Source organism: Ostrea edulis, chromosome 2 (assembly GCF_947568905.1).
Source record: "Ostrea edulis chromosome 2, xbOstEdul1.1, whole genome shotgun sequence".
Taxonomy (NCBI): Eukaryota; Metazoa; Mollusca; class Bivalvia; order Ostreida; family Ostreidae; genus Ostrea; species Ostrea edulis.
The window spans coordinates 80,101,772-80,129,474 of NC_079165.1; the positions used below are offsets into that span (position 1 = coordinate 80,101,772).

At 34.2% G+C, this 27,703-nt stretch overlaps 1 protein-coding gene across 44 annotated transcripts in view; it reads left to right on the forward strand.

Moving 5' to 3' along the window:
- The window catches only part of LOC125682373 (dual specificity calcium/calmodulin-dependent 3',5'-cyclic nucleotide phosphodiesterase 1A-like), a 196,329-nt gene that overhangs the window by 102,973 nt on the left and 65,653 nt on the right, over window positions 1-27,703 (forward strand). For 6 of the 44 annotated variants that reach the window (XM_056154984.1, XM_056154990.1, XM_056154989.1 and 3 more), the window contains exon 1: window positions 22,847-24,201. The exons of 33 other annotated variants lie outside the window; for them this stretch is intronic. In XM_056154984.1, coding sequence (XP_056010959.1) covers window positions 23,907-24,201 — 295 coding nt within the window. In that variant the 5' untranslated portion in view covers window positions 22,847-23,906. Of the gene's footprint in view, window positions 1-11,246; window positions 11,349-13,571; window positions 16,934-22,846; window positions 24,202-27,703 lie in introns of those variants that run through there. 5 more of the 44 variants (XM_056154985.1, XM_056154991.1, XM_056155019.1 and 2 more) reach the window with 3 other exon arrangements.

Consider the following 27,703-nt stretch of genomic DNA (forward strand, 5'->3'; position numbering starts at 1 on the left):
AACATTTATATTAGGTATATTGTTCTCTCGGTGTGAATCTGCAAGAGCTAAAAAATGACCTTTGGTAATGAGGCAGATACCTGTAGTGTAGAAAAGGACAGTGGCCTGTAAAATCAATCATTATATCTTATTGTTAAAATCAAAGATTCTCCATAATCTGTATAAGTATATATACATTGTAAGGCCTGATATGGAATGAATATTTATGATATTATCAAAATCATATAGTGTTGGTAGGTAGGATTACTTTGTGTTTGGTCAGTATATTGTTCTTATCAATTCAGTTGTAGGGCTTCCAAGTTCAGATGTCAATGGCATAACCAAGTTTTCAGTACTTGTCGCAATGCCAAACCACAAGGGGGGGGGAGGGGGGGGGGGGGCTGCATGTGTCATGCAATTGCCAAAAAAAAATTGTAATTCCAAATATTCGTTGATTTAAGCAAAAAATATAGACAATAAAATTGAAAGTATTCTTAATTATTTTGTAATGATTTATCACACAAACTCAAAAGAAACAAACTTCAGACTTTTCTGCATATCAAAAAATCATGTGCCTAAAAATCATGCTGTTTGTTTATACCCCACAAAACACACTGTACACTCTGTTGGGTTGTTGTGGATGTAAATATAAACAATGGAGTGAGTGGGGGAGATGACCGTTGCCTGGGCATTGTAGATACATTTTCATGGCATGCTTTAAATTTCTTACATTTCTGACATAGCTGTACTTTCCTGTAATGACAATAAAATCACACTTTAACACAGGATCATCCAGCATGTTTAGACTATATATTAAACATCCAAACTTTCATCCTATCTGAATTGATATTTCTTTGATGAAATAGGATTTAGCTGGAGATGAGCAAAAGGGCCAGAGAGAGAGCTCTTAAACACCAAATAAAAGGTCAATAGAAAGCCCTTAAATACAAAATAGAGGGTCAATAGGAAGCCCTTAAATACAAAATAAAGGGTCAATAAGCCCTTAGATACAATATAAAGGGTCAATAGGAAGCCCTTAATCACAAAATAATGGGTCAATAGGAAGCCCTTAAATACAAAATAAAGGGCAATAGAAAGCCCTTAAAACACAAAATCGGCCAAGAGGTGACCCAGAAAAAAACATTCTAAATCATTTTGTAGTTTACTAGACGCCCATAGATACAATATAAAGGGTCAATAGGAAGCCCTTAACATAAAGGGTCAGTAGGATAAGCCCTTAAATACAAAACATTGGATTAAGGGCTGATATTTAGATGCTGACTTAACAGTGCGTGTAATGTTTGAAGAATTCAGATAGATTCTACACACATCAAAGGAATTGAAGTCTAAAAGGATAAGAAAATGATATACATGGTACAGTATAAGTACTGGGAATTGAAGGCATTGTTTAGACTGAAGAAGAAGATACTATAGGCACCATTTGTCACCTAATTACTGGAACAAAGTGCAATGTCTTCAGGCTGTGCAATAGAATTGTGTAGAATTACAATTCATTGCTGTGTTTCTGCTTGCTACAATCAATAGACCTCAGTGTGGATTCCAGTGGTCAATGCTGGGATGTGAGGCTTCTACCTTTGTAAGGAAAACACGAATCCTTCTGTAGATTTGTTATTTTAGTGTCAGTTAGTTGTCCTGCTTTAATAGAGATATGAGCTCTCAGTCATGTGGTACTAATCAAGTAATACTGTTTTTATTGGAATTCATGCAGATATCTTTGTTTGCTTCAACTAAGGTCTAAGCCGTCCTTAAAATTCCTCTTTACAAAATTACAGATAGACTTAAAGGATATATTTTTTATTTCATGCTTTGGATTTTATATAATTTTATTCAATAATAGTATGATTAGCAGAAGATAAAACATTTCTTCAATTACAAAGGGAGGTAATGAACTTCTGTTGAGGTCATGAAATATTCAACTATAGATAAGATGAAACGCATTTGATTTTGACAGAAAAACAGACAAGGATGGAATAATATTTAAGATTTACTTCAGAGTATTGTACAGATAAAATACAAGGAGAAATTTACCCACTTAGCTCTTGAAGAAAAACTTACTTGAGGTCAAAGAGTGGAAGAAAAAGCGGGGGTTAAAGACCTCAAATCAATTTCTCATGTTCAACTCATCCTAATGAACTTTGACTTTATGTAACATTTAGCTCGTTTCTGAATATTCCTAATGAACTTTGACTTTATCATAGCATTTAGCTCATTTCTAAATATTCCTAATGAACTTTTGACTTTATCATAGCATTTAGCTCATTTCTGAATATTCCTAATGAACTTTGACTTTATTGTAGCATTTAGCTCATCATTCTAAGTAGGATTTGGCCTTGAAAGCTCACCTGGGGTTTGTTCAGAGTGTAAAGCTTGACTTGTCAGATCGGTGTTGTGTAGCTGCTGATTTGGTTCAAGTTTTCGGAAGTACATTACCTTTCCCTAGTATTAAATTTTATCTGTAACAAAAAAAAAAAAAAAGCATGGAGGATGCTTCATTGATGGATAATACTTATACCCTGCCTTGTGTGCTGCTTAAGACCTATTTTTTCCAAAAATAAATGACCACTCCTTAGTCAAAGATTTCAGACCAAACTTGCATGGAAGCACTCATTGGTCATTGATTTCAGGTAGCTGGATCATACTTCAATGGCAGGGATTTCAATTCAGAATGAAGCACTGGTTCATACATACATACAGACTGGCATGGCCTCTGAAAAATGTTAAAAAATGACTATGCATAATTGATAAGATTCATGTGGTTTCCGAATGGTATGGGAGTCATGACATTAACTCAGATGAGCAGTGCAGTTGTGACTTAAAAATTCCATTTTGCAGGACAGTGATAGTGTGTTCTTATAATCCAATACTTTCCCACGAGGATTTGATAAAAGTCAGTTTTATAGACAATACTGAATAGTACTAAGTAGTTGACATGTGACATGAATCTAATATTAGACTTGGCAGCTTTAATCTGATAACAAGGTTTAGAAAGTCTTGTAATTGATATTGCCCGGTGATCTATATCATTTAATTATTCCGGACAATTTTACACCCATATGTCCCCAGCTACTGTTATCGTCAATAACAGCCATATTGATAAGGACCAGAGCTTAATTAAACACAGGGAACAAAATGGGATAGCATTCAGAAGCCTTATGAGGGCCATATAGATCGTGGTCATTTCTGTTAGTGGAGAGAGATGATGGTCATTTGTGTATATTGCAGACCGCAGTGTTTACTCCGGAGGCCATGAGAAAAATTGTCTTGCAGATAAATCCATCCTGTTTGTACAAATATTGGTTAATAGCTATAGTATCAATGGTGGATTATATTATTGAAAGACTGAAGAAGCTAGAAAATGTGAGGGAGAGTGGGTGTATCAAGCTATATGTCAACTGATTTTTCTTTCATTAATTATACATTTTTAAGAAATAATTCTATGAAGGAATGTGAGCACATGTAAACAATTACAATGTATGAGAAGATGATGAGATGGTAATTAGATATTGATGAAGTGAAATGAGTTGGATGTGAGATGAGATGGAGATGAGGTGAGATGAAGATGAGATGGGGATGAGGTGAAGATGGGATGAGTTTAGATGAGATGGGGATGAAATGCACAGGCATAAGAATGAGAATTTGTCGTGAGCATCCATGTGATATTAAGGAAATTGGGGAGACTTGCCCATGACTAAAATATTCAACTCCTCAGGACTCCACAAGAATCACCCATGACTAAAATATTCAACTGGTGAATTGCGAAATATAGTCATCGCAAATGAAAGTTTGTGTATGAGACTGGATTATAAAATCGTATATCTCAGTGAATGCAGAAATAGAAAAATAACAGTCAGATTAGATTACACCTAAAATGGCCTATACATGTAAATTTTAACGTAGCAATCAAAAGATTTCCCAGGAGAATCACTTAGATTGAATGAAGATGGTAAATTATGATATAAAAAACTTTACATTGGAGTTTTGATAACATATACCAGTAGGTGGTTATTCTATCAACATGCAGAATTAGCAATTAATTTGCCAAAAAAAAAATATATATATAATATATAATTTGGGTTTATAGTTAGCAAATCTGTGATTTGAGCTACATATAAACAGTATAGAATATCAAATTTTCAAAATAAAATAGACAATTCTTACATGAACTTTCCAATGTACATTTACTTGGAGTGGTGGAATGAAAACACAAACCATGCTGTCTGCTTGAAGCGTAGTATTACCTGTATCTGCATGGAGAACAGTGAACCTAATGATTAATTGAATGTTTTTGTGCTGCTGTGTTGTTTTCAGTGTGTACCAGTATATTGAGTCACTCTAACAGTAATACACAGTTGTACAATAAAAATCACCATAAATACTGCAAGACTGAAATAGTGCTGATCTGTGTGTATAAGTGTTTTATTTAATAGTGCTGATCTGTGTGTATAAGTGTTTTATTTAATAGTGCTGATCTGTGTGGATAAGTGTTTTGTTTAATAGTGCTGATCTGTGTGGATAAGTGTTTTGTTTAATAGTGCTGATCTGTGTGACTATAAGTGTTTTATTTAATAGTGCTGATCTGTGTGTATAAGTGTTTTATTTAATAGTGCTGATCTGTGTGTATAAGTGTTTTATTTAATAGTGCTGATCTGTGTGTATAAGTGTTTTATTTAATAGTGCTGATCTGTGTGTATAAGTGTTTTGTTTAATAGTGCTGATCTGTGTGTATAAGTGTTTTATTTAATAGTGCTGATCTGTGTGTATAAGTGTTTTATTTAATAGTGCTGATCTGTGTGACTATAAGTGTTTTATTTAATAGTGCTGATCTGTGTGTATAAGTGTTTTATTTAATAGTGCTGATCTGTGTGTATAAGTGTTTTATTTAATAGTGCTGATCTGTGTGTATAAGTGTTTTATTTAATAGTACTGATCTGTGTGACTATAAGTGTTTTATTTAATAGTGCTGATCTGTGTGTATAAGTGTTTTATTTAATAGTGCTGATCTGTGTGTATAAGTGTTTTATTTAATAGTGCTGATCTGTGTGTATAAGTGTTTTATTTGAGACTCCAAGTGTTTGTTTTCAAGGTGTTGGAGGATTCATTTGATTTTTCAACCTTATTTCAAATCAGAAAGATCGATGCACTATTAACAAATTTTGTTGCTTCATTAAAATCATGTTCGTGGAAAATCTTATCAATTGCAATAAGAAACACAAGTCTTCGTCTTTAATCATATTTAGACATTAAAAATGTGAAGTAACTGTCAATTAATCCAGTTAATTAGAGTAATTGTTGGATTATGACATTAAAGGGACTGGTTCACGATTTTTGAACAAAATATTTTTTATTTTTTGTGTTAGATATTAAAAGTATAACTCATTTAATGTTGACAACCAAAAATTTTGAACTCTGAATGCAAGGATAAAAGCTATATTTTAGCCTTAAATATGTGTTATGTAAACAAAGACCCGAGTCTTTTTATGTAAACAAACAAACAAGTGAAATATTAATTTTGTAATATAAAGCATCATAATTTTACATAAGTCGCACATTTTTAACTTTTAGATGACACATTTTACCCGAAGAATGCTTGAAATGTGAAAGTTATGATAAACTAAGATCGATATCCATTTTTTGGAAAATTTCGTAAACAATAACATGTATTATACCGCAATCTTTGTTTACAAAACAAATAATGAACTCTCTAAAATGGGCTTCTGTGATAATGTATAACCTTAATTTTTATGTGAATTTTAAAAAACATATTATAGGGCTCATGGCGGGTGTGACTGGTCAACAGGGGATGCTTACTCCTCCTAGGCACCTGATCCCACCTCCGGTGTGTCCAGGGGTCCGTGTTTGCCCAACTATCTATTTTGTATTGCTTATAGGAGTTATGAGATTGATCACTGTTCGTTTTCTTCACCTTGCATTAGACAGTAGATTTTGATCATTAAAAGTGAAAAATAAAATTTTGGGGAAAATCGTGAATCAGTCCCTTTAAGGAAAGATAACTCTATAATTTCTCATTATGGTATGAATTGTCAGGGTTATCCAATCTCAACAACCTTGTTAATAATGCCAAAAATGGATCTGCCTTAAATATTTAGCTTCATTATACAAACTTAATTTTGACCTCATAAAGCATAAATACATGGTAGATGTGGAAGATAATGTTGTGATAGGCCGATTTGTTGAGGCTCTCTCACATAGAAACACCCTTGTATGGATTGTAGTGGGAGAAAATGACTAGATATCTGCACTTTTAAGTGTACGATGTAAAATCCACCGAAGATATTTCAGGTCATCGTTAACATTAATCCTTGGCAATCCATTACAGTGTTTGCATCAAAACACTGATTGCCTGCTGTACATGCAGGTCACCTCGTAATGTGTTATTGTTCCCCTGTAGTGCATTGGCAACCTCGAGGTTTAGATCGTGAATTTTTCTGTCACTCCCCCCTCCTACAGCCGTTTTTCGCATGCACATGACAAATGTTTTGTGGGATATTTGATATTGGAATTGATCAAATCAGAAATCAACTGCCATGCAAAGCACACAGACAATTTCAGAGCTTCACAGAAAACTGGCTGTCATAATTGCCTAACAAATGGAATTCTGACTGCCATCTTTAATACTTTTGCTTGGTCTATCTCCGACATGAAACAGACGAACTGAGAAAAACAAAATCTGACTTTGTATTGATTACCTTGCACAAGACAAAAATCCGAGTGGACATGGATTGTGGAGATTGATGGATAAGGGGGATTTCTATGCTATTGCAAAAAGTCAGCCCCAATAAAACTTCCATAGGGAAATGTTACTACACAGTCGTGATGTGCAAAATGGAAATCGAGGCAATAAATATATATTATATCCCCTATATTAAACGTCAGATTTCTTGTTGCTGCCAATGTGAATGCTCTACCAATATGGTCATCCAACTCGTTTGTGATGTACAGTTATTTCTGTATTTTTCCTTTTTATGCAGATATTCCTAAAATTTGATTATTTTTATAGCCATGACTCCATTGCTGCAAAGCACTTGAATAGAATGTGTAAAAGGCCAGAATTAAATATCTAAATTGTGAATTAGAAGAGTACTAGCTTGCTTTAATGTAAACATACAAATCAGTGCAATATACGCACAGGAATGCTATTGATCAAGACCTCTCAATATTGATTGGTAAAAAATGTAATCCATTAATCGAAGTTGTTTTGTTTTTGAGGAATTTTGGAATATCTACAGGTTACAGTTAGTGTACATTTATAAATTTATAGCTGTCTATAAGGTTATGTGACCTTGCACCGGTCTCCATGCAATAGCACGGCATCAATCCGAATGTCACAGACCCAGTGCATCTAGTTTTGTTCAGTATATATGTTATACAGTCAGGTGGGTTTCACTTGTAGTGACGTTGAAAGCTTTTATGAGTACATTTCTCTGGTTACATTGACCTGTCAAGTGGTCATAAAAGAATATGTAACGATATAACGAGAAATATGCCATTTTTGAATTGCCACTTTTCAAGTATAATAGGGTCCTAAGTATTGGTTTCAAATAGACTTGGATACATTGCTAGAGAACTTTGTCTTGAAGAGGGCATCCCCAAGGTCATTTTTGTTTGTCCAAGAAAACTATACTTTGATTGATTTGGTAATAAAGGGAAGACAAGCAGCAAATAGAATAAACACTCTGAGGATTCTCGGTTTCTTGTACTGTTGATTAAAACAGAATTGATTCCTTTGCCGATTAAAACATCTCCGATTATAGGAATTGGTGTTTGATAATTAAAGACATCCTTAACTGAATTGAAGACCTTAGTGGAGTGCGGGATACTCCTAATGTAGAACAGAAATTCATCTAAAGCTTAGGTTACGATGGTTGACATTAATCTCAAGTAAAATATGCATATTTTACAATAAGGAACTTGGAGAGAAATATTGATTTTATAGAGTATGATTTAAAAATTCCATGCTTTATCCTTCATAAATCTTTGTAAGAAAATCTCAGGTTATAAGGAATTCTCAATGGTAGGATCTTGGTTAAGGAATTCTCGGTTAAATTGCATAAGATCTTGGTTAAGGAATTCACAGTTGTATGAAGTTGGTTAAGAAATTCTCAGTTAAATTACGTACTGAGATGTGGTTAAGGAATTCACAGTTATATGAAGATGGTTAAGAAATTCGCGGTTAAATTACGTACTGAGATCTTGATAAAGGAATTCACAGTTGTAAAAGTCGGTTAAGGAATTCTTGGTTAAATTACGTACTGAGATCTTGGTTAAGGAATTCACAGTTGTATGAACTCGGTTATAAGGAATTCTTCGATGTAAGGAAATGAATTTTCTGCCCCATCATCAATTTTACAATGTAATTTTTTTTGTCTATGGTGAAGTCTGTTGACCTCTCAGTTGCGGATCTAGACCTTCTTGGGGGGGGGGGGGGGGGGGGGGTTGAGGCCCGAATGGGGGGGGGGGTGGGCATGGAAGGGGGTTAACCCTTAATTTTAAACATTTAATTTTAAAAGATTTATTCAAAATGGTGCATTTTAATGCATTTTCGACTGAAATTCTTGTTCCTTCTTCCTTTCATTTATAGTCACTACATCCTTTACAGAATTTAAACAAAATGAAAAAACTTATTGATTCAAAATAATTCATTTCAATGCATTTCAATGCATTTCAGACTGAAATTCTGGTACCAATTCTTGCTTTGGTGCATATAGTTATCACTATATATATATATATATATATATATATATACATAAAAAAAGAAGAGTGGGGGGATGTGTTCCGAACCCCCCTAAATCCGCCACTGCCTCTTTTGACCTCAGATTAAATGTCAATTGAATTAATCAAGATTACATTAACACACATCTGTGATATAAGCAATATATAAACAAAACAAAAAATAAAAATTTTGTTTATATGTTACCAATACTATGTTTTGAAGCAAGTTTAGCTGTTAAAATGCTAGAGTTTCCAAAAATCTGATATCGTTTCTGCACCATGGCCAGTTTCATAGCAAACATAGAATAAGTAGGTTGAGTCTATTTGTTGTTCTTTCCTCTACTTATATGGATGTAAGGGACCTTGGCTATATGGAATGAAATAATGGGTTCCCCAAGAATTCCTTATAAGAAAGTTTTACTGTACTTGCAATTGAGGAAGTACTGTGGGTTGAAGTTAAAATTCCAATATCAATTAAGTTGGTGATGTTGCCTAGATGTCGGCTAGGGACGGCTACATGACACATCAGGATCTATACACTGCACGCCTAACCTAAAAACTGAATACAAGACTCTTGTATGATTTAACTGAAAATAATTCATTTCTTTTCATGGTTGTATTCCATTCTAAGTTTTTCTATCTTTAAAAGCTGCATATGACATGCATTCAGATGACTCCATAAGTTGAGTTATTAATATTATTAATATTGTTTTTTGTGAATGGCTTTATTGGATCCTTAATGTGTGCCAGATGTTTACTGGATAAACCATGTTTCTTCAAGGTATATAGGATGAATTAATTCTAAGGTCATGTTCCATCAACAATGTTGCAACAGCTTTTAGTGAGGGAAAAACTGGTAGAAAGGTGACAGGGGGGGGGGGGTGTCAATAAACTGCAGGATCATCCTGAAGTTTATAAAATCAACTAACTTCATCATTAACAAACTATGAAATATTTAAAGGTGCTCCTATATACCCCCTCACCCCAGCTAGAAAAGCCCAAGAGTGAATGATGGTGTGTTCATTGTGTGACAGAGCTGATGGAGTCCAGCATGTACTTTTAATCAGGAAGAGCATTTGGCTGGGAAAAAACTAACTCCATTATATGATATTAATTACAGACATGTGTTATAGCTTTCTGGAATGAAATTGGATGTTGTGTAAAGGTGTATAGATTTACACCATCATTCTACTGAAGTACAGAACACATGTCCACCACTACCAACCTGGTAACAGCTTCCTGGATGAGCATTAGCTTGTCCAATCTTATACATTGTATCCGAGGGAGATGGTAGAAAAAATATTGGTTTAACTGTATTTCAGAAAAATCTTCTTCTTTTTTTTTCATCTACTATATATTGTGGTCGGGTGTCATAATGTAGAAAATTGGTGTTCTATAACTGCCAATTCGGTCAGAAAATACTTGTCTGCAGCTAACAGATCAAAGTTTTTTTTTTTTAGTCCCTAATTACTGGTGAAAACTGTTCTGTAGGTCAGTCTGTCTCACTTGGTTTGTTAAACTGTTCAGAATTTCATCTTCTTCCCCAGAACAATTTGGCCAATTTCAATCAAACTTGGCACTGAGTTTACCCTTGGGTTAGGGGATTTCAAATTAATTATGAAACAGCATGAAAATAATAACTATATAGATAAACCATTTCCCGTATGAAGACAACTTTAAGCACACCATTTCCCGTTTGAACATATAAAAAATCAAATGATTTTAGACCTTTTCCCAGGCAAAAACTAAAAGCTTTACATAAACCTTTTCCCTATGAATAAAACTTATCATATGAAAACACAAAATGTCATAGAGAAAGGCAAGCTTTTCCATTATGAAAACAAAAGATTTGGATAAATATGCTAGTGTATATACATTTTTTTTATCGGTGAAAAATGAAAAAATCCAAATATTTACCGATTCTCTCTTTTTTAAAAACTTGTATGAAATTTTCTAGTTCTGTTAGACACATAATTTCAATGGTGCTAGCTATCCAATTTTTTAAAAATTTCCTTTTAAGATGTTGAGGAAGTAACTGTGTTGTTATTGTAACATTATACATATACAAACTAATTGTCAACCAGATGTTTGATTTATGATAAAACTAAAAGAAAAAACATACAGTTCCTGTTAGTATGGAGTGTTGTTACCAAGATTGCCATTCTAAAAAGCAAAAGGTGAACTCTATTAAAAAAAAACATTAAGCATGTTTGTCATAGTAGGCTGAGTGACATTTCCTCTTGAGATATGGCTTCTACTATAGGTGTATTTAAGGTATAAAGCTGCTTCAAAACCTGTAATTATCAATCAATATCATTAATTTAAGTGACTTACTTATTCGAAGGATTCTGAAGCCAATTAGTGTGAGCCGCAACAGAGATTGTTCCTTGGGCACTCGGAATGTTTCGGTAATGGATTGGACTAAAATGCAGATTTATAGAATCTCATTCATGATTCATGGTACTTACATATATATGTAAGCTCACCAGCTGGTCTTATTTAATCAAAATCAAATAGAATTTCTAAATCTGACGTGGGGATCACTTCCGTAAATGAGAGAAGGCAGGAGGACTTGGATGTGGATATGGGGAACTGCCCGCTTAACTGCTCATTCGTGGGTAAGTCATTTTATGAATATTTCTGTAAAGTCCACGAAACAGAAATTAGACGGACTCTTTGCTGGGCCTGCCAGCTTCCTTATCAATGGATATGGACCAGGTTTGGTTGAGTGAGTTTTTCATTGTGGGTACATCCTTAGAAAAGCAAAAATAGGACTTGTTTTAAGTGTGGTGTGATTCTGAAGGAGGTTCATATTGGTAATGAATGACTATGGTTACAGACTTTTAAAAGCTGAAGGTCATAGCATTGATGTTTCTTTATTGTGGTGATGCCTACCATGACGCAGGACCTCTGTTTTTAAGTTTATATCTGACAAACCTGTGAGTTTCACCAACCTAATGCCAGGCTTTTGGCAAACCAGTCACCACCTATGTTAAATCATTGTTACATATAGCCCTCATTGATCAATGTTCCATTTTTTTTTTCAAAATGAAGTACAAGTAGATTACAAAGGCATTACTGCATACAGGGCTACTGTCACAAATTCACTCAATATTAGAGATAGAGATAAAACGGTTTTGCTTTAAAGTCATCCACTGACAATGAGGGTGAAAGGGGTGAAAATAAAATGGGTAATATTTCCCTGTATGCAGTATTTAACACTAGTATTAAATATACATGTATTCCCTATCTGTTTAAATGATGTGACCTATCATGCAAGCTCAGTGGATTAAGGCTAAGGTTGCCTGAGTACATCGGTGCTTTACAAGTCCGAGTCCTGAGTGGGGGGAAAGGGGGGTGGGTTACATTGTCATCTATTTTGATTTTACCAAGGTTGTTTGAAAGTAGAAGCTATATTATATAGGCTCACAGCTTTTGTGTAGGAGAAGGCTCACAGCTTCTGTGTAGGAGAAGGCTCACAGCTTCTGTGTAGGAGAAGGCTCACACTGTGTAGGAGAAGGTTCACACTGTGTAGGAGAAGGCTCACACTGTGTAGTAGAAGGCTCACACTGTGTAGTAGAAGGTTCACACTGTGTAGGAGAAGGTTCACACTGTGTAGGAGAAGGCTCACACTGTGTAGGAGAAGGTTCACACTGTGTAGTAGAAGGTTCACACTGTGTAGGAGACGGCTCACACTGTGTAGTAGAAGGCTCACACTGTGTAGTAGAAGGTTCACACTGTGTAGTAGAAGGTTCACACTGTGTAGGAGAAGGTTCACACTGTGTAGGAGAAGGTTCACACTGTGTAGGAGAAGGCTCACACTGTGTAGGAGAAGGCTCACACTGTGTAGTAGAAGGTTCACACTGTGTAGGAGAAGGTTCACACTGTGTAGGAGAAGGCTCACACTGTGTAGGAGAAGGCTCACACTGTGTAGGAGACGGCTCACACTGTGTAGTAGAAGGTTCACACTGTGTAGGAGAAGGTTCACACTGTGTAGGAGAAGGTTCACACTGTGTAGTAGAAGGTTCACACTGTGTAGGAGAAGGCTCACACTGTGTAGGAGAAGGTTCACACTGTGTAGGAGAAGGTTCACACTGTGTAGTAGAAGGTTCACACTGTGTAGGAGAAGGTTCACACTGTGTAGGAGAAGGTTCACACTGTGTAGGAGAAGGCTCACACTGTGTAGGAGAAGGTTCACACTGTGTAGTAGAAGGTTCACACTGTGTAGGAGAAGGTTCACACTGTGTAGGAGAAGGTTCACACTGTGTAGGAGAAGGTTCACACTGTGTAGGAGAAGGTTCACACTGTGTAGTAGAAGGTTCACACTGTGTAGGAGAAGGTTCACACTGTGTAGTAGAAGGCTCACACTGTGTAGTAGAAGGCTTACAGTTTCTGTGTAGGAGATAAGGCTTACAGTTTCTGTGTAGGAGAAGGCTTACAGTTTCTGTGTAGGAGAAGGCTTACAGTTTCTGTGTAGTAGAAGGCTCACACTGTGTAGTAGATGGCTCACAGCTTCTGTGTAGCTGGTAAGTTTGCCCCAAGATAGAGTGTCATTGATGGGGCTAATGGTATTCAGATATTCTTTTTAAAATTCCTGAAGATTGTGACAAAAACACTGATAACCTTTTGATTGGTTTTTGTAAATGTGGATGACTCTGACAGACAAAAGAATTCAATTTCTCACTGTGGTTAATTACCTCTGCACTGTGTGATCATGAAACAGTTTTAATATTCTGTAATTGAAACAGAAAGTCAGAGCTAAATTAATATAGCACTTGATTTAATTCATATATGATGTTGCAAAGTCTTCCATCACTTTTTAGCTCACCTGAGCTTTTGTTGTTCAACTTCACGCATTTTCAACCCCCGGGGGTCAGAGTGGGGCCACAATCAGGGATCAAAGTTTTACATGGGAATATATAGTAAAAAAAAATGTGTGAAAATTGTCTTGTGAACAACAGCCATGTTTATAGGCAAACATCTTCAGGTAATACAGATTCAAAGTTAATGAAATCAATGATCCTGCAATGCAAACATCACAATGTTTTGTGCAAATTCATATTTCACTAGGGTTGGCTTAAATAGAGTATCAAAGTATATAAGTAACAGGACCACACTAAATCATATCAATATGCAAATGTTCAGAATTCAGCGTTGTTGGGATTTTAGTGGACCCTCACTAGGATATAGGTTTAAAATCAGGAATCAAATGTTACATAATTACTACATTAATATAGAGGAAAACATCTTCTAGAAAATGAAGACCGCATTAGTCATACTGATTTAGAGTCATCCCCATGTTGTGATTCAGGTTGATATTAGTCACAACCTCCTGCGGCTGGGTTGGGGTCAATTAAAGAGGGAAAAGACGTTTTGAAAATGTTCTGGAAGAACCGGCCACAGCCGAGGTGACTCGGGTGAGCAATGTGGTCCATGGACGTATTGTTGCTCTTTTTTTATTACTTGGTGACATCAGTTAGATCAGATGTAAAATGCATTTTTTGAAACCTGAATGCATCGTAAACTCTATGCAGGTCAAGGCAGAAGTGTGCTTTAATTCTAATGTTCGCGCCTGTCAACATGAAACACAAGGAACAGAAATATAACCTTGATTTGACATTTTAGATTTTTTGCCTTTGAATACTAGAGTATGTGGACTTTCGTGTTATTCATTGATCTGAGACAGCTGAGTGTAATTAAATTGCCCAATACTGGGCCACTTATTTCTGCAAATGAAATAGTCTCAAGAGTTTTAAAATAGAATTTGGCCATTATCCCTATACACTTTTTATGTGACACATAATATTACAAAAATTTATATCTGAAAAATGAATTAAATTGAATAAGATCAAAGTAAAAGAAAGTATAATGAAAATCTGAAGAAAACAAACAAACAAACAAAACAAACAAGAGGCCCATGGGCCACATCTCTCACCTGAGTCACCTTGGCCCATATCTGAAGACTTTCCATATATATTTGCATGTAAAACCTTAGTCCCTATTATGGCCCCAACCTACCCATGGACAGGCCATGATTTTTGCAAACTTGGATCTATACACAATGTCAGAAATCTTTCATGTAAATGTTAACTTTGGCCCAATGGTTCTTGAAAAGAAGATTTTTAAAGACTTTTCCTATATTTATATGTAAAACTTTGATCCCCTATTGTGGCCCCATCTTACCCCCGGGGGCCATGATTTGAACAAACATGAATCTACACTATGTCAGAAAGCTTTCATGTAAATATCAGCTTTTCTGGCTCAGTGGTCCTTGAGAAGATTTTTAAAGATTTTCCCTATATATTTGTATGTAAAACTTTGATCCCCCCTTGTGGCCCCATTCTACCCCCGGGGCAATTATTTGAACAAACTTGAATCTACACTATGTCAGAAAGCTTTCATGTAAATATCAGCTTTTCTGGCTCAGTGGTTCTTGAGAAGAAGATTTTTAAAGATTTTTCCTATATATTTGTATCTAAAACTTTGATCCCCCCTTGTGGCCCCATCCTACCCCCGGGGGCCATAATTTGAAAAATTTAGAATCTGCACTACCTAATAAAGCTTATCTATAAATTTCATATTTTCTGGCCCAGTGGTTCTTGAGAAGAAGATTTTTTAATGACCCTACCCTATTTTTACCTTTTCTTGATTATCTCCCCTTGGAAGGTGGCCTGGCCCTTTATTTTAACACTTTAGAATTCCCTTTACCTAAGGATGCTTTGTGCCAACTTTGGTTGAAATTGGCCCAGTGGTTGTTGAGAAAAAGTCAAAAATGTTAAAAGTTTACAGACGGACCGATGGACGCCCGACTATGGGTGATCAGAAAAGCTCACTTGAGCTTTCAGCTCAGGTGAGCTAATAATGTATTAATTTGTAACATCAAGTATAAGTATTGTATTGAAACCTCCAGTTGGTTGGAATATTGGTAGGCTTCACTCTGTTGTAACAATTGCAGCAAATCCTAAGTTTAAAGATTCAGAAAATCTTTAGATTCATTGAATTTGAAACTTATTTAATGCCAATGAATTCTGAGCTTGATAAATGATGACCTTCCATGGCAAGGCATATCTGTAAACAATATGCATGCTTAGCTTGGTCAAATATTGCTTTCATTCTTGTTTACTGAATGCATGTCCATGGTGGGTTTGATTATGGGTATTACTATGCTGACTTGAAGCATCCAGCATCATCACTGATAATATCAATAATTTTTAATTTGCTTTGTCCTTTAAAACTTAATTCAATTATCATTAAAAATTGCAAGGGCATCTTCATTACTACAGAAATGAATAGCAAATATTTAGAGATGAAGATTGAATGCTCTATAACATGCAGATTAAACACAGATTTTCTGTTTGTACAGTAAGCAATCTGGCCTTTAATTGCATGACTGAATTATGAAAAAGAAAATGTTCATATTAATGAATTCCTCTGATGATTGGAAACATATAATGCTGTGCTCTCAATCTGTATTAAGTATAGAACTCTTACAAAAAATTACAGCAGTCACAAAAGAGGCCTTTTAATACCAGGGACACAGTGAGAGATATTATGGATGGACATACAGAAAGCAATTGATTTACATTCAACTGTCTTTTTTCAAGTTAGGAAACTTGAGAGTGCCAATTTGATTTTGTGAAGTATTCTATACACAATTCAATGAACAGCTATTCATCCTCTCGTTATCTGTAAAAAAAAAAAAAAAAAAAAAAAAAAAAAAAAAAATTATTTATCTACAAGTTGTCATGAACTGAGGGAGTTTTGTTAAATTTATTGATGAGGCAATATCTATTGTGTAGTTCTGGTCTGATGGAAAATGCCAAGACATGTACAAGAGCAGATAAAAAAAAAAAAAAGGAAACTTGGCTTCTGAGGTTTTAACAGCCAAATTGTCATAATCAATAGAAATCTTGTAGATTTGAGAAGTAGGATTGAATGTGCTGAATGAGATATAAAATTGATTGTGATACTTTGTAACAGAGTTGCAAGGAAGTTGACACAAGAAATGTGAAGGATTTCCTACAGGTTAAGCACTCCAGTGATCCGGACTCCGGCTTTCTAATTATTCCTCTTCATTTGGAATGTTAATTCCACAGTGATTTCATCTGTTGTCGAAGAACTTCTCAATGCCTGTCCAATTGTCTAAAATGAATTGGATTGCCTGTCACTTTGAAGGAATGCTCTTATTCGGTGACTTCTGACTGTAAAGTATTACTTGCAATTTGAAAAGTTTTTTTTTTAAGAATTTCATTACATATACATGTATTCATGAATGAAATTGAGTCTTCAAAAGGTGTTTCAAGAATTTCTTTCAAGTAGTCTTGAGAGTTTTTCAGTTTGAAAGAAAAATCTTTAAATGACTTTTTATCTCTTAGAGAGAAGGGTTCTAATTCAAGGGTCCTTAAGCCCCACATTCGTAGTGTACGAGGGCCTCATATCCTTATCATAAATGGTTTTTTTCTCTAATGTACTTGAAAAATATATTTTGAAAGTACTTCATGAAATGTGATAAATAGAAAGTATTTTGAATTCTCATATTATTTCAATAATAACGTGTGTTTGAAAAGAGAAACAGAAAAAAGGGGGTTTTAAAGATAGTAAGCTAAATTTTTGAATTCATGATACTCACTGGTTTCCATGTTTTACAATTGAATATTTTATGAACTGCAATATTATAAGTACATTTTTTGTGGGACACTCTGAGATGAAATTGTCATGATTTTAATAACATTGGACTTGCTGGAAAGAAACTTCAGCTTTTTTGGTGGTACATTGGTTTTCGCTTGTAGGAGAGATTTTGCCAATTATAAGCACTTCATTCCCAGTATCAGCAAGGGTGAAATGTGTTATTTGATTATATTCACAAGACTAATGCCCTTGGAGCTTACACCAGAAAAGTTGAATTTAAATTGTGCACTTCAATAGAGATTATATATTTGAGCAACATTTTTAATATAGCTTGTCTCTAGCATATTAGATATAGTGTTGATATACATTTTCAATTAGAAATATTAAGTAAGGGGGGATAACTCTAAATACTATATCCATAAAAAAGCAATATTATGATAGACTTTACAAGAAACATATTTCCAAGCTTATCATTCTGAGAGTTCTGTGGTCTTGTAATATCTGAAATACTGTATTCATCCTAGTAAATGACCCATACCCTATCAGTGGCCCCTTAAAGGACTTGTCAAACACTAATGTATGAGTGCTCCCCTACATGTTTTTCTAGCTATTCTGTTCTGCAAAACTTTGTATTGTGTGGTACGTACCCCTAAGCTACCAACATTGACATTTTCTTTTATTGAGTAACAAGATTTTCTAGGAACAAACAATGTCCATGTGTAGTTTTTTTTTAAAAAGGTTCGAACACTTTGAACAATTACAATATCCTTTAAAACGATAATTGCCTAATTATCCACAGGATTGTTTGCTTATCTTTGTTTCCCAAGTGAATATACCACTATCCCAATAAACTTGAAATAAACTTTTAATAGAATTATAAACTACAACAAGGGACCCATGGGCTACCATGCTCACCTGAGTCACTTTCATCCTCTTTACCCTTTTTATTCCCATGACAAATTTTGACCCCAACCTAGCTCCATGAGGTTGTGACCTAACTAAACTTGGATCCACACAACATGGAAATGGGGACTAACACAGCATCACTATTTTGGAGTAGACTTTTTATCCCCCCCCCCCTTAAATTCATGTATTATGTAAAATTTCATCCCTCACTGTATACACCAGGGTCAATGAAAACAACAAAAAAAACCACCCTGAATTCAGAACATTTGTATATTGATATGATTTTGTGTTAACCTTCTATACTCTTGAAAATATTTCTTTTTTTTTTTTTAAATTTCCTTGATACAGTCACATGTAAAACTCTGATTCCCTATTTAAGCCAACCCTTAAATCAAATCTGCACTACATGAGAATTCAGGCATAATACTATATCAGGGGTCCTTGGTAAGAAAAGAGATGTGTATTCGTATATAAAACCTTGATCCCCTATTGATGCCCCATCCTATCCCCAGGACCATGATTTTGAAGAAATTTGAATCTACAGTACTTAAGGATGCTTGCATTATAACAATGATGAACCATGCTCCTTCTGGTCGTGAGAAGATTTTTATATGAAATGTCCTCATATACTGCCAGGTAACAGTTTGATGCTAGTACCTCTCAGGGCCGTGATTTGAATAAACTGCATCTGCACCACCTTAGAATGGTTGCATATCTATATAACTAATCACAGCACTGTTGGTCTGAAAAGAAGAAGATTTTCTCCTATAAATTCCCACATACAACTTTGTTCTTCCTATTCAGTGGCCCTACCCTATCTCCTGTGGCTGTGAATTGAACAAACTACCCTCCCTCCCGTGGCTGTGATTTGAACAAACTAGTAACCCTCCCTCCGGTGACTGTGAATTGAACAAACTACCCTTCCTCCCGTGGCTGTGATTTGAACAATCTACCCTCCCTCCCATGGCTGTGATTTGAACAATCTACCCTCCCTCTGGTGGCTGTGAATTGAACAATCTACCCTCCCTCCCATGGCTGTGAATTGAACAAACTACCCTATCTCCCGTGGCTGTGATTTGAACAAACTACCCTATCTCCCGTGGCTGTGAATTGAACAAACTACCCTAGCCATCTCCCGTGGCTGTGAATTAAACAAACTACCCTCCCTCCCGTGGCTGTGAATTGAGCAATCTACCCTCCCTCCCGTGGCTGTGAATTGAGCAATCTACCCTCCCTCTGTTGGCTGTGAATTGAACAATCTACCCTCCCTCTGTTGGCTGTGAATTGAACAAGCTAACGAATCTGCACTACCTTAGGATGCTGCTTACTAACTTGTTTCTTTGAAAAGTGTTGCATATAGCTGTGTACTTGATTTTATTTTTCTGAATTATTGAATCAAGAAATGGAATGGGGAGAAGATTTGTTTTTCGACTTGCAGGAGAGTAAAGCCAAGATTGAATAGCTGTTAGGCATGGAATTCCCTCATAGGAATTAATTATGACCTAAATGTAACTTTGCTGCGTGACTTTTGTATACAGTTGGATTCTATAATCTCTGAAGGAGGTAGCTGGTCAGTAAACCGAGTATTCGCTTACCTATAATTGATCATGCCACACATTTCTGTTTTCATAAATCAAAGGACATGTTTTGTTTTTTTAAGGATACTGACTGCCCCTTTTCCAAATTTTCTAACTGGGGGTGGTGCTTATTAGGATGAATACGGTATTTGTTGTCACTGATAATTTCAACATTACATGCCTTATTAAAGTGCAAATGGTGGGTAACAGGTTTCATACCAGTGATTCATGAATAATCTGCGAAAACTCTCTCATGCCATTTACACACCTCCACACACAAAAGAATCACGCAAGAATTGTCATGAAAATCTCACTTAAAGGGACACATGGAATAAACGTCTTTAAACTAGAAAGTTCCTAATTATTTTCTTGTGATATTCTTGTACATTAATCACAGCCAGTTAAAAGACTTGGGGCACGTTTAAAGGCTCCAAACTCTTGATTTAGACAAACAGACTGTACATGTATGATGATTGATACCTGTTTTATGTCATGGTATCTATTGGGGAGGGGAGCAGCACCCCTGTGTGGGGACCTGGATATTTCATTTTATCCTCCACACCTTGAATTAGTGTTAAATATTGCTCCTTTCTAGGGTCCTAATGAACAGTGAGTCATTTCCCCAGGCTGTCCTGTGCAGCCTCTTTGACTTTTTTAATTCAATAACTTGCTTTTTTTTTTCAGCATCACAGTTTGACGTGTTCAGGCATATTCTCTCCTACTTATATAATTATGTACAAAATTGGAATTAAGTATCACAACGAACTTTTATGAATTTAGAATAGGAGTCTGATTCACTGAGTAGAATGAATTGTATTGGATATATTCCAGAGATTGTGGTTTCTATTTTATTTTATTTCAAATGAAAATAAAGTGAATTTTCTCCAATAATAATTTTCATGTACCATAAACTAGACAATAGCTCAGTTTACCTGTAAAATAAACAATATCTCAGTTTACCTGTAAAATAAACAATAGTTCAGTTTACCTGTAAAATAAACAATAGTTCCATTTACCTGAAAACTAAACAATAGCTCATTTTACCTGTAAAATAAACAATACCTCAGTTTATGTGTGAAATAAACAATAGCCCAATTTATGTGTAAAATAAACAATAGCTCATTTTACCAGTAACATAAACAATAATTCAGTTTACCTGTAAAATAAACAATATCTCAGTTTACCTGTAAAATAAACAATATCTCAGTTTACCTGTAAAATAAACAATACCTCAGTTTACCTGTTAAATAAACAATACCTCAGTTTACCTGTAAAATAAACAACACTTTAGTTTACCTGTAAAATAAACAATACCTCAGTTTACCTGTAAAATAAACAATACCTCAGTTTACCTGTAAAATAAACAACACTTCAGTTTACCTGTAAAATAAACAATATCTCAGTTTACCTGTAAAATAAACAATATCTCAGTTTACCTGTAAAATAATCAACACTTCAGTTTACCTGTAAAATAAGCAATATCTCAGTTTACCTGTAAAATAAACAATATCTCAGTTTACCTGTAAAATAAACTATATCTCAGTTTACCTGTAAAATAAACAACACTTCAGTTTATCTGTAAAATAAACAATATCTCAGTTTACCTGTAAAATAAACAACACTTCAGTTTATCTGTAAAATAAACAATATCTCAGTTTACTTGTAAAATAAACAATACCTCAGTTTACCTGTAAAATAAACAACACTTCAGTTTACCTGTAAAATAAACAATATCTCAGTTTACCTGTAAAATAAACAATATCTCAGTTTACCTGTAAAATAATCAACACTTCAGTTTACCTGTAAAATAAGCAATATCTCAGTTTACCTGTAAAATAAACAATATCTCAGTTTACCTGTAAAATAAACTATATCTCAGTTTACCTGTAAAATAAACAACACTTCAGTTTATCTGTAAAATAAACAATATCTCAGTTTACCTGTAAAATAAACAACACTTCAGTTTATCTGTAAAATAAACAATATCTCAGTTTACTTGTAAAATAAACAATACCTCAGTTTACCTGTAAAATAAACAACACTTCAGTTTACCTGTAAAATAAACAATATCTCAGTTTACCTGTAAAATAAACAATATCTCAGTTTACCTGTAAAATAAACTATATCTCAGTTTACCTGTAAAATAAACTATATCTCAGTTTACCTGTAAAATAAACAATACCTCAGTTTACCTGTAAAATAAACAATACCTCAGTTTACCTGTAAAATAAACAACACTTCAGTTTACCTGTAAAATAAACAATATCTCAGTTTACCTGTAAAATAAACAACACTTCAGTTTACCTGTAAAATAAATAATATCTCAGTTTACCTGTAAAACAAACAATACCTCAGTTTACCTGTAAAATAGATAATAGTGAAGTTCACCTAGGTTTTATACACACACACCCTCCTCCCTAGTTTTGTGCCAGAATTTAATCCAACTTTATAATGTTAAAGGGACTGGTTCACGTTTTTCAAAAGAAATGTTTTTCAATTTTAATGTTAAAAATTAAAAATATAGCTCATTTAATGTTGACAACCAAAATTTGGACTGTCTGAATGCTAGGATAAGCTTTGATTCTTTGTTATGTAAACAAAGACTTGAGTCTTTTTATGTAAACCAACAAACCAGTGAAACGTTAGCATCTTCATTTTGTACAATCACAAATTTTAACTTTTAAATGACACAATTTACCTAACGTATACTTGAGATGTGATATATATAATAAACTTGGATCAATATCCATTTATTTTGAAAACCATGTAAACATGCAATAACACACCTCAATCTGTTTTCAAAACAAATAATAAACTCAATCTCTATATAATGAGCTTCTGTCATGATGAATAACCGTAATTTTTTTGTGAAACCTTCTAAACATATTAGCTAGATTGTAGATTTTGATCATTTAAAGTGAAAAACAAAATTTGAAGGAAAATCGTGAATCAGTCCCTTTAAACACTCAAATTTGGTTTGTACCAGAATTGGTCCTAAAAAGCATGCTCAACACTTCAATGTAGTAACATCAAGATTTGGTGTAAACTTTCACAGATGATAATTTCAATTAAGACTGCACAAAACAAGCTACATGTTAAAAATATAGATCCGAGCGAGTTGTCTTTCAGTTCCTCTCAAGTGCAGAGGTATCTGGCAATGAAATAGCTGGAGATATTTGCTTTATTTCATTATTGCTGCACTGAACTGCAGGATATTTCATTACAGAAGCATTTAACCCGAGCAGTTTTGCATAAATAGATAGCTATATTTCTTTTCATGTTTTAATTAGATGTCGGATGTTATCTTTGATGTTAAAATCTTAAGATTTAATGGTATGTAATTACTTTCATGACAACACTGGCATATATAAATTAAATCATATACCAAGTTCATTTCAAATTATAGACACCATTCAAATTATATATATTTTTTGTAAAGATTTACCCCATAAATTTCATGTTTTAAAAAAAAGAAATAATGATAGCAGCTTATAATTTGTGAAATAGAAATATTTTTTGATCATGCACTCAATTAAGGGTGCAGTTAAGATCCCTGCACAAATGTGCTCTACCAAAGTTGTGTATTGTGGCCTTGAAGAATTGAAAGCAGGTGCTCTAATAAGTGTGTGAAATCTGAACCCCTCCCCACCTGAATAACGGGTCATAACGATGGTGTTAGTATGAGGTACACACTCCAGCAGGCTGCGGAGATGTGTGAGGTGAAATTTTTTCACTTAATCTTGTCAATAAACAGTTAACTTTCACTCAAAGAAATTCTTTCAATTTTTTCAGCTGATCACGCTTCGTCTTTTTCTTGTGTGTGTGTAGACAGAGATTAGCTGATCTTGATAAAACAGTGAGGCTGAGGTGTGCATTCACATTTTTTTGTTTAACTGTGCTATGATTTAAATCTTAGTAGGGGTTGAACCGAGAAAGAGATACTTCACCAACATCTTGGCATTTGTCTGGGAAAAGTTCACGAGAGTAGAAAGGAAAGGAAAATTCAGGTTATATTCAATCACTTGGTTTACTTGAGGTTTTCAATTGACTCTGTGGAATTCATTGATGACTGGTGAAAGTCTGTCATTGAAAACAAAGGTTTCAGATTCATCGTATTGTTGTACCCAGAACAGGCTGCTACACTTGGATTTCCCAGTGCATGTGAGTCCTAAATTCCACCAATATTCACTCAATCTGGCAGGGAATTACTGTGATATCAAACATGGTAAACTTACAATACAAAAAGTCAAAGAGGAAATGGACTTAGCCAAATTTAAACCGGACCCCGAGCGTCCCCGGATATTTATGTCCAAAAATGGAAAGGTTGTCATTGTGTTTCCAAATGGAGAAATTGTGGAAGGTAAGACAAGGACCGTTACATGTATTGTAAGCTTTCCATAATATTTAAGAATATGCAGGATGTGCGACTTTTGTTTGTCAATTTAGAAGTATTCCTCAAGATATTATAGAGATATTTTATGTGCATATCGTGACAACGTAGGGTACCTTTAGGCCTGTGTTCATAATTTCTCCATTTTGCAGAAAAAATATAGATTTTCTGCTTAATTCAGGATGGATTTTATGTTTTCTGCATGAGATATGGCTAATTTCATTAAGACTGAGGTGGTGTTTCTAATTTCATTCTGCCAGACATATTTAGTACATTTGACAGTATCGATTGAGGTACTCTTCTTCTGGGCACTTATTGAAGGGTTCTGATGACAATTGTGTAATATCATTAGTAGATTGTCTTGTAGGCTCTGCTAATCAGCCTAATTACTAGGGTATTAACGGGAAATGTTGTGGTCTGCTCTGTGCACTAGATAACATGTCAAAATCTTGCATCAAGCTCCAGAGAATAGGAGAGATGCTCTTAGAGAAAAAGAGGATAAAAAGATTTTCCATTTCTGGATCTGGTGAGGTCTTATATCCCCTGTCATCTCAGTCACTGCTTAAGAAATGGGTATCTTCTCAGCAATTGGCTGTTGGCCTTTGCTCCCCATAAAGGCAATATATTAATGCTATATCGATCATTTATTATAATCAATTTTCCTCATTATAAAAATACAAGCTATGTTAAAATGAAATCATTAGTTTTATGGTGGGTCTGTAATTTCAGTGCTTTGCTCTGTGTACCCTGTTTACTACCACAAAGAATGAGGGTGATTTAAGTGCAGTTCTACCTGTCAATAAAATTTCAATTGCCCAAAGCCACAGACTCGAATTTCACAGTAATTATTAGTCACTGCATCCATATTGAAATATCCTAAAGAATCTGTAAAGAGGAGCATTGACAGTAAATTTTCAACCCTTTCAGAGATGGACATGTGATAATTTAAAATGCACATTATCTTCAGCACATGCTGTAGGTAAATAATTATACATGTACAACCATTGGGACTATTACTTTTCTTTAAGGACTATACACTTCACACTGGATATACAGAACATTTAGAAATGTTTGATTGACTTGCCCCTGATTTCATCATGTTTGATTTTTAAATGCCTAGTGGAAGCCGTATCAGATATGATGAAGAATCTTAGCCTGTTAGAGTGAGTTAGAATCGTATAAAATTTGAGACTTTTAACTCCGCTTTTATCATCTTACTTTGCAGAATTTGAAATTTCAGAGATCCCCCCCCCCCTCAAAAACCAGAATGGATACCCCATATTAAGTTGTTGTTTTTTTTTTCAATTTATTATTGTGACAGGTCAGGCGTGAAGTTGCTTTAAAAAAAAGTTTTGGTTTAATGTATCACTAGGATATATTGAATTGACATATAAATGAGTTATTATTATTAAAAGATATTAGAGCATTGCCAGTATGATATATTTTAGTATATTGTCTTCTCAATGGTAGATATCAAATTTGAATGATCAGGTGTTGTTGGTTTTTTTTTTTCAAACATCTGTTTCCTATTTTGAATTTTTGTTAATTTCAATAGCTTTCATTTCTGCAACATTTTTAATGATTGGACAATTTAAATGGACTTAAGGTGTGACACCTTTTAAAAACGAAATTCAGTTAATGTGAAACAAGAGAATTGACATATTGAAATAGTTCACAAATGACAATTTCTTAGATAATGTCTAGAAATCATGGATACCATGCATGCTTTAAAACCAAAACTAATTTCACAAATTTGCATTATTAAAATGCAAATTTAACATATTCAGAATTTGGGCATGGGTTCAAGCACACTTTCTGAAGCTATTAAAAGGTTCAAATACTGATTTTGGCCTGTTGAAAGATACCTGGCTGGAAATTCAAATGTTTGTGATATGTAATATATTTAGCATAATCTGGATGGGTTTTTGGTCATAATTCGAAGAAATTGGAAGATGTGCATTCAATTATGAAATATGTAGTTAAGTCCTGGAGCCAAACAACCATTTCCTGCTTTAACACTTGTAACATTCAATGATAAAATGTGGGATATAGGAAACTTGAATTATAGGGAACTTTTGGTGGAATTAACACAAAGTAAAATATCACTTTATGCTTTTAGCGGAAAAATTTAAAAGTTACTTATACCGACTTTTGTCTCCCGGTGGAACAGACTCACAGCAAGTTAAATATTTTCAAAAACTATTGTGAATAAGTCTAATTGAAAAAAAAAGTAACAGAGGATATAGAAAATTTTGCATGATATTTTGAACATTCCTCTTGAGGCCATGTGCATTTTAGATGCTTTATCCCAATTTTTTTTTCAAGGAAAAAATTGAGAAAATAGTTTCTCAATCTCTTTTCTTACATGATTTAATACCCTTGCTTTGTTTCAATTAAGGTGCCTATATTTTATTTATTATATGGGAAAAAGTCCAAAAATGTAAATAATAGGAGTAAAACAGAATGATGCCAATCAATATGCAAATTCGAAATCCATCAGAAGAAATTTGGACTATTATCTCTTATGTCTTATTGAATATACCAATGTTTAACAGTCAAGCTGTACAAAAAAACTGAAATATTATGTTCATGCAAATTTGTATACTACAAATTAGGACTGCTAGTAGATACAATTAATGTCTGCTATAATGGAAATTCAAGGGCTTCTGCATGATTTATAATAATTTCTTTCTGAGTGTTGAAAAAAAATTCTTAACTATCTTGTGAGAGCTGTAACTTTAATACAATATTCAAACCTATTTAAACAATGGTTTTATAACCAAACTAGATTGTTTTCATCTAAGATATCTGAAATGTTGAAATAGGTAACATAGATGTTGTTTGTAAATATATAGAGCATATGAATATGGAAATCAAATATGGGGTTCAAATTGACCGTTATGAAGCTAACGTAGCCACATAAACAGGCAAACTTTGTTAAAGCTGTGTTTTAAGTTCCTGTATAGGGATTAGGTGTTTGAGGATATGTTGTGACACAAGTGTATTGAGGAAATGTGTTAGAAATTTTTAGGTGACTGCATGTATGAAAATACAAAGATGTATAAGACCAGAATTTCGTGCCAAAAATCTGAATGTGTCCAATAAATAAATATGCAAAGAATTCATTTTTAAGGATACATTGCTAAATTCATAATTAATTTTCATATAAATTGCATATTTTTATGATAAAATTTGTGTAAAAACTTGTTATGATTTATAAATTATGACCTTTTTTTCATAAAATTTGATGGGATGCTACAATTTAGGTGATGTCAACATCGATGAACTAATCAACCATCCTGTTATATGCACATTACTGAAATCTAAAGTGAAGAAGATGTGTACCGAATAGTGGATTTTTTTTCGTGGGTGTAAACTTTGACGATTTTCTAGCTCATAGTTATTCAAATATTATTAGCTGAATATATTTTGGCAGACATGGAGTTTCAAAGCATAAAAATTCATAAGTAGT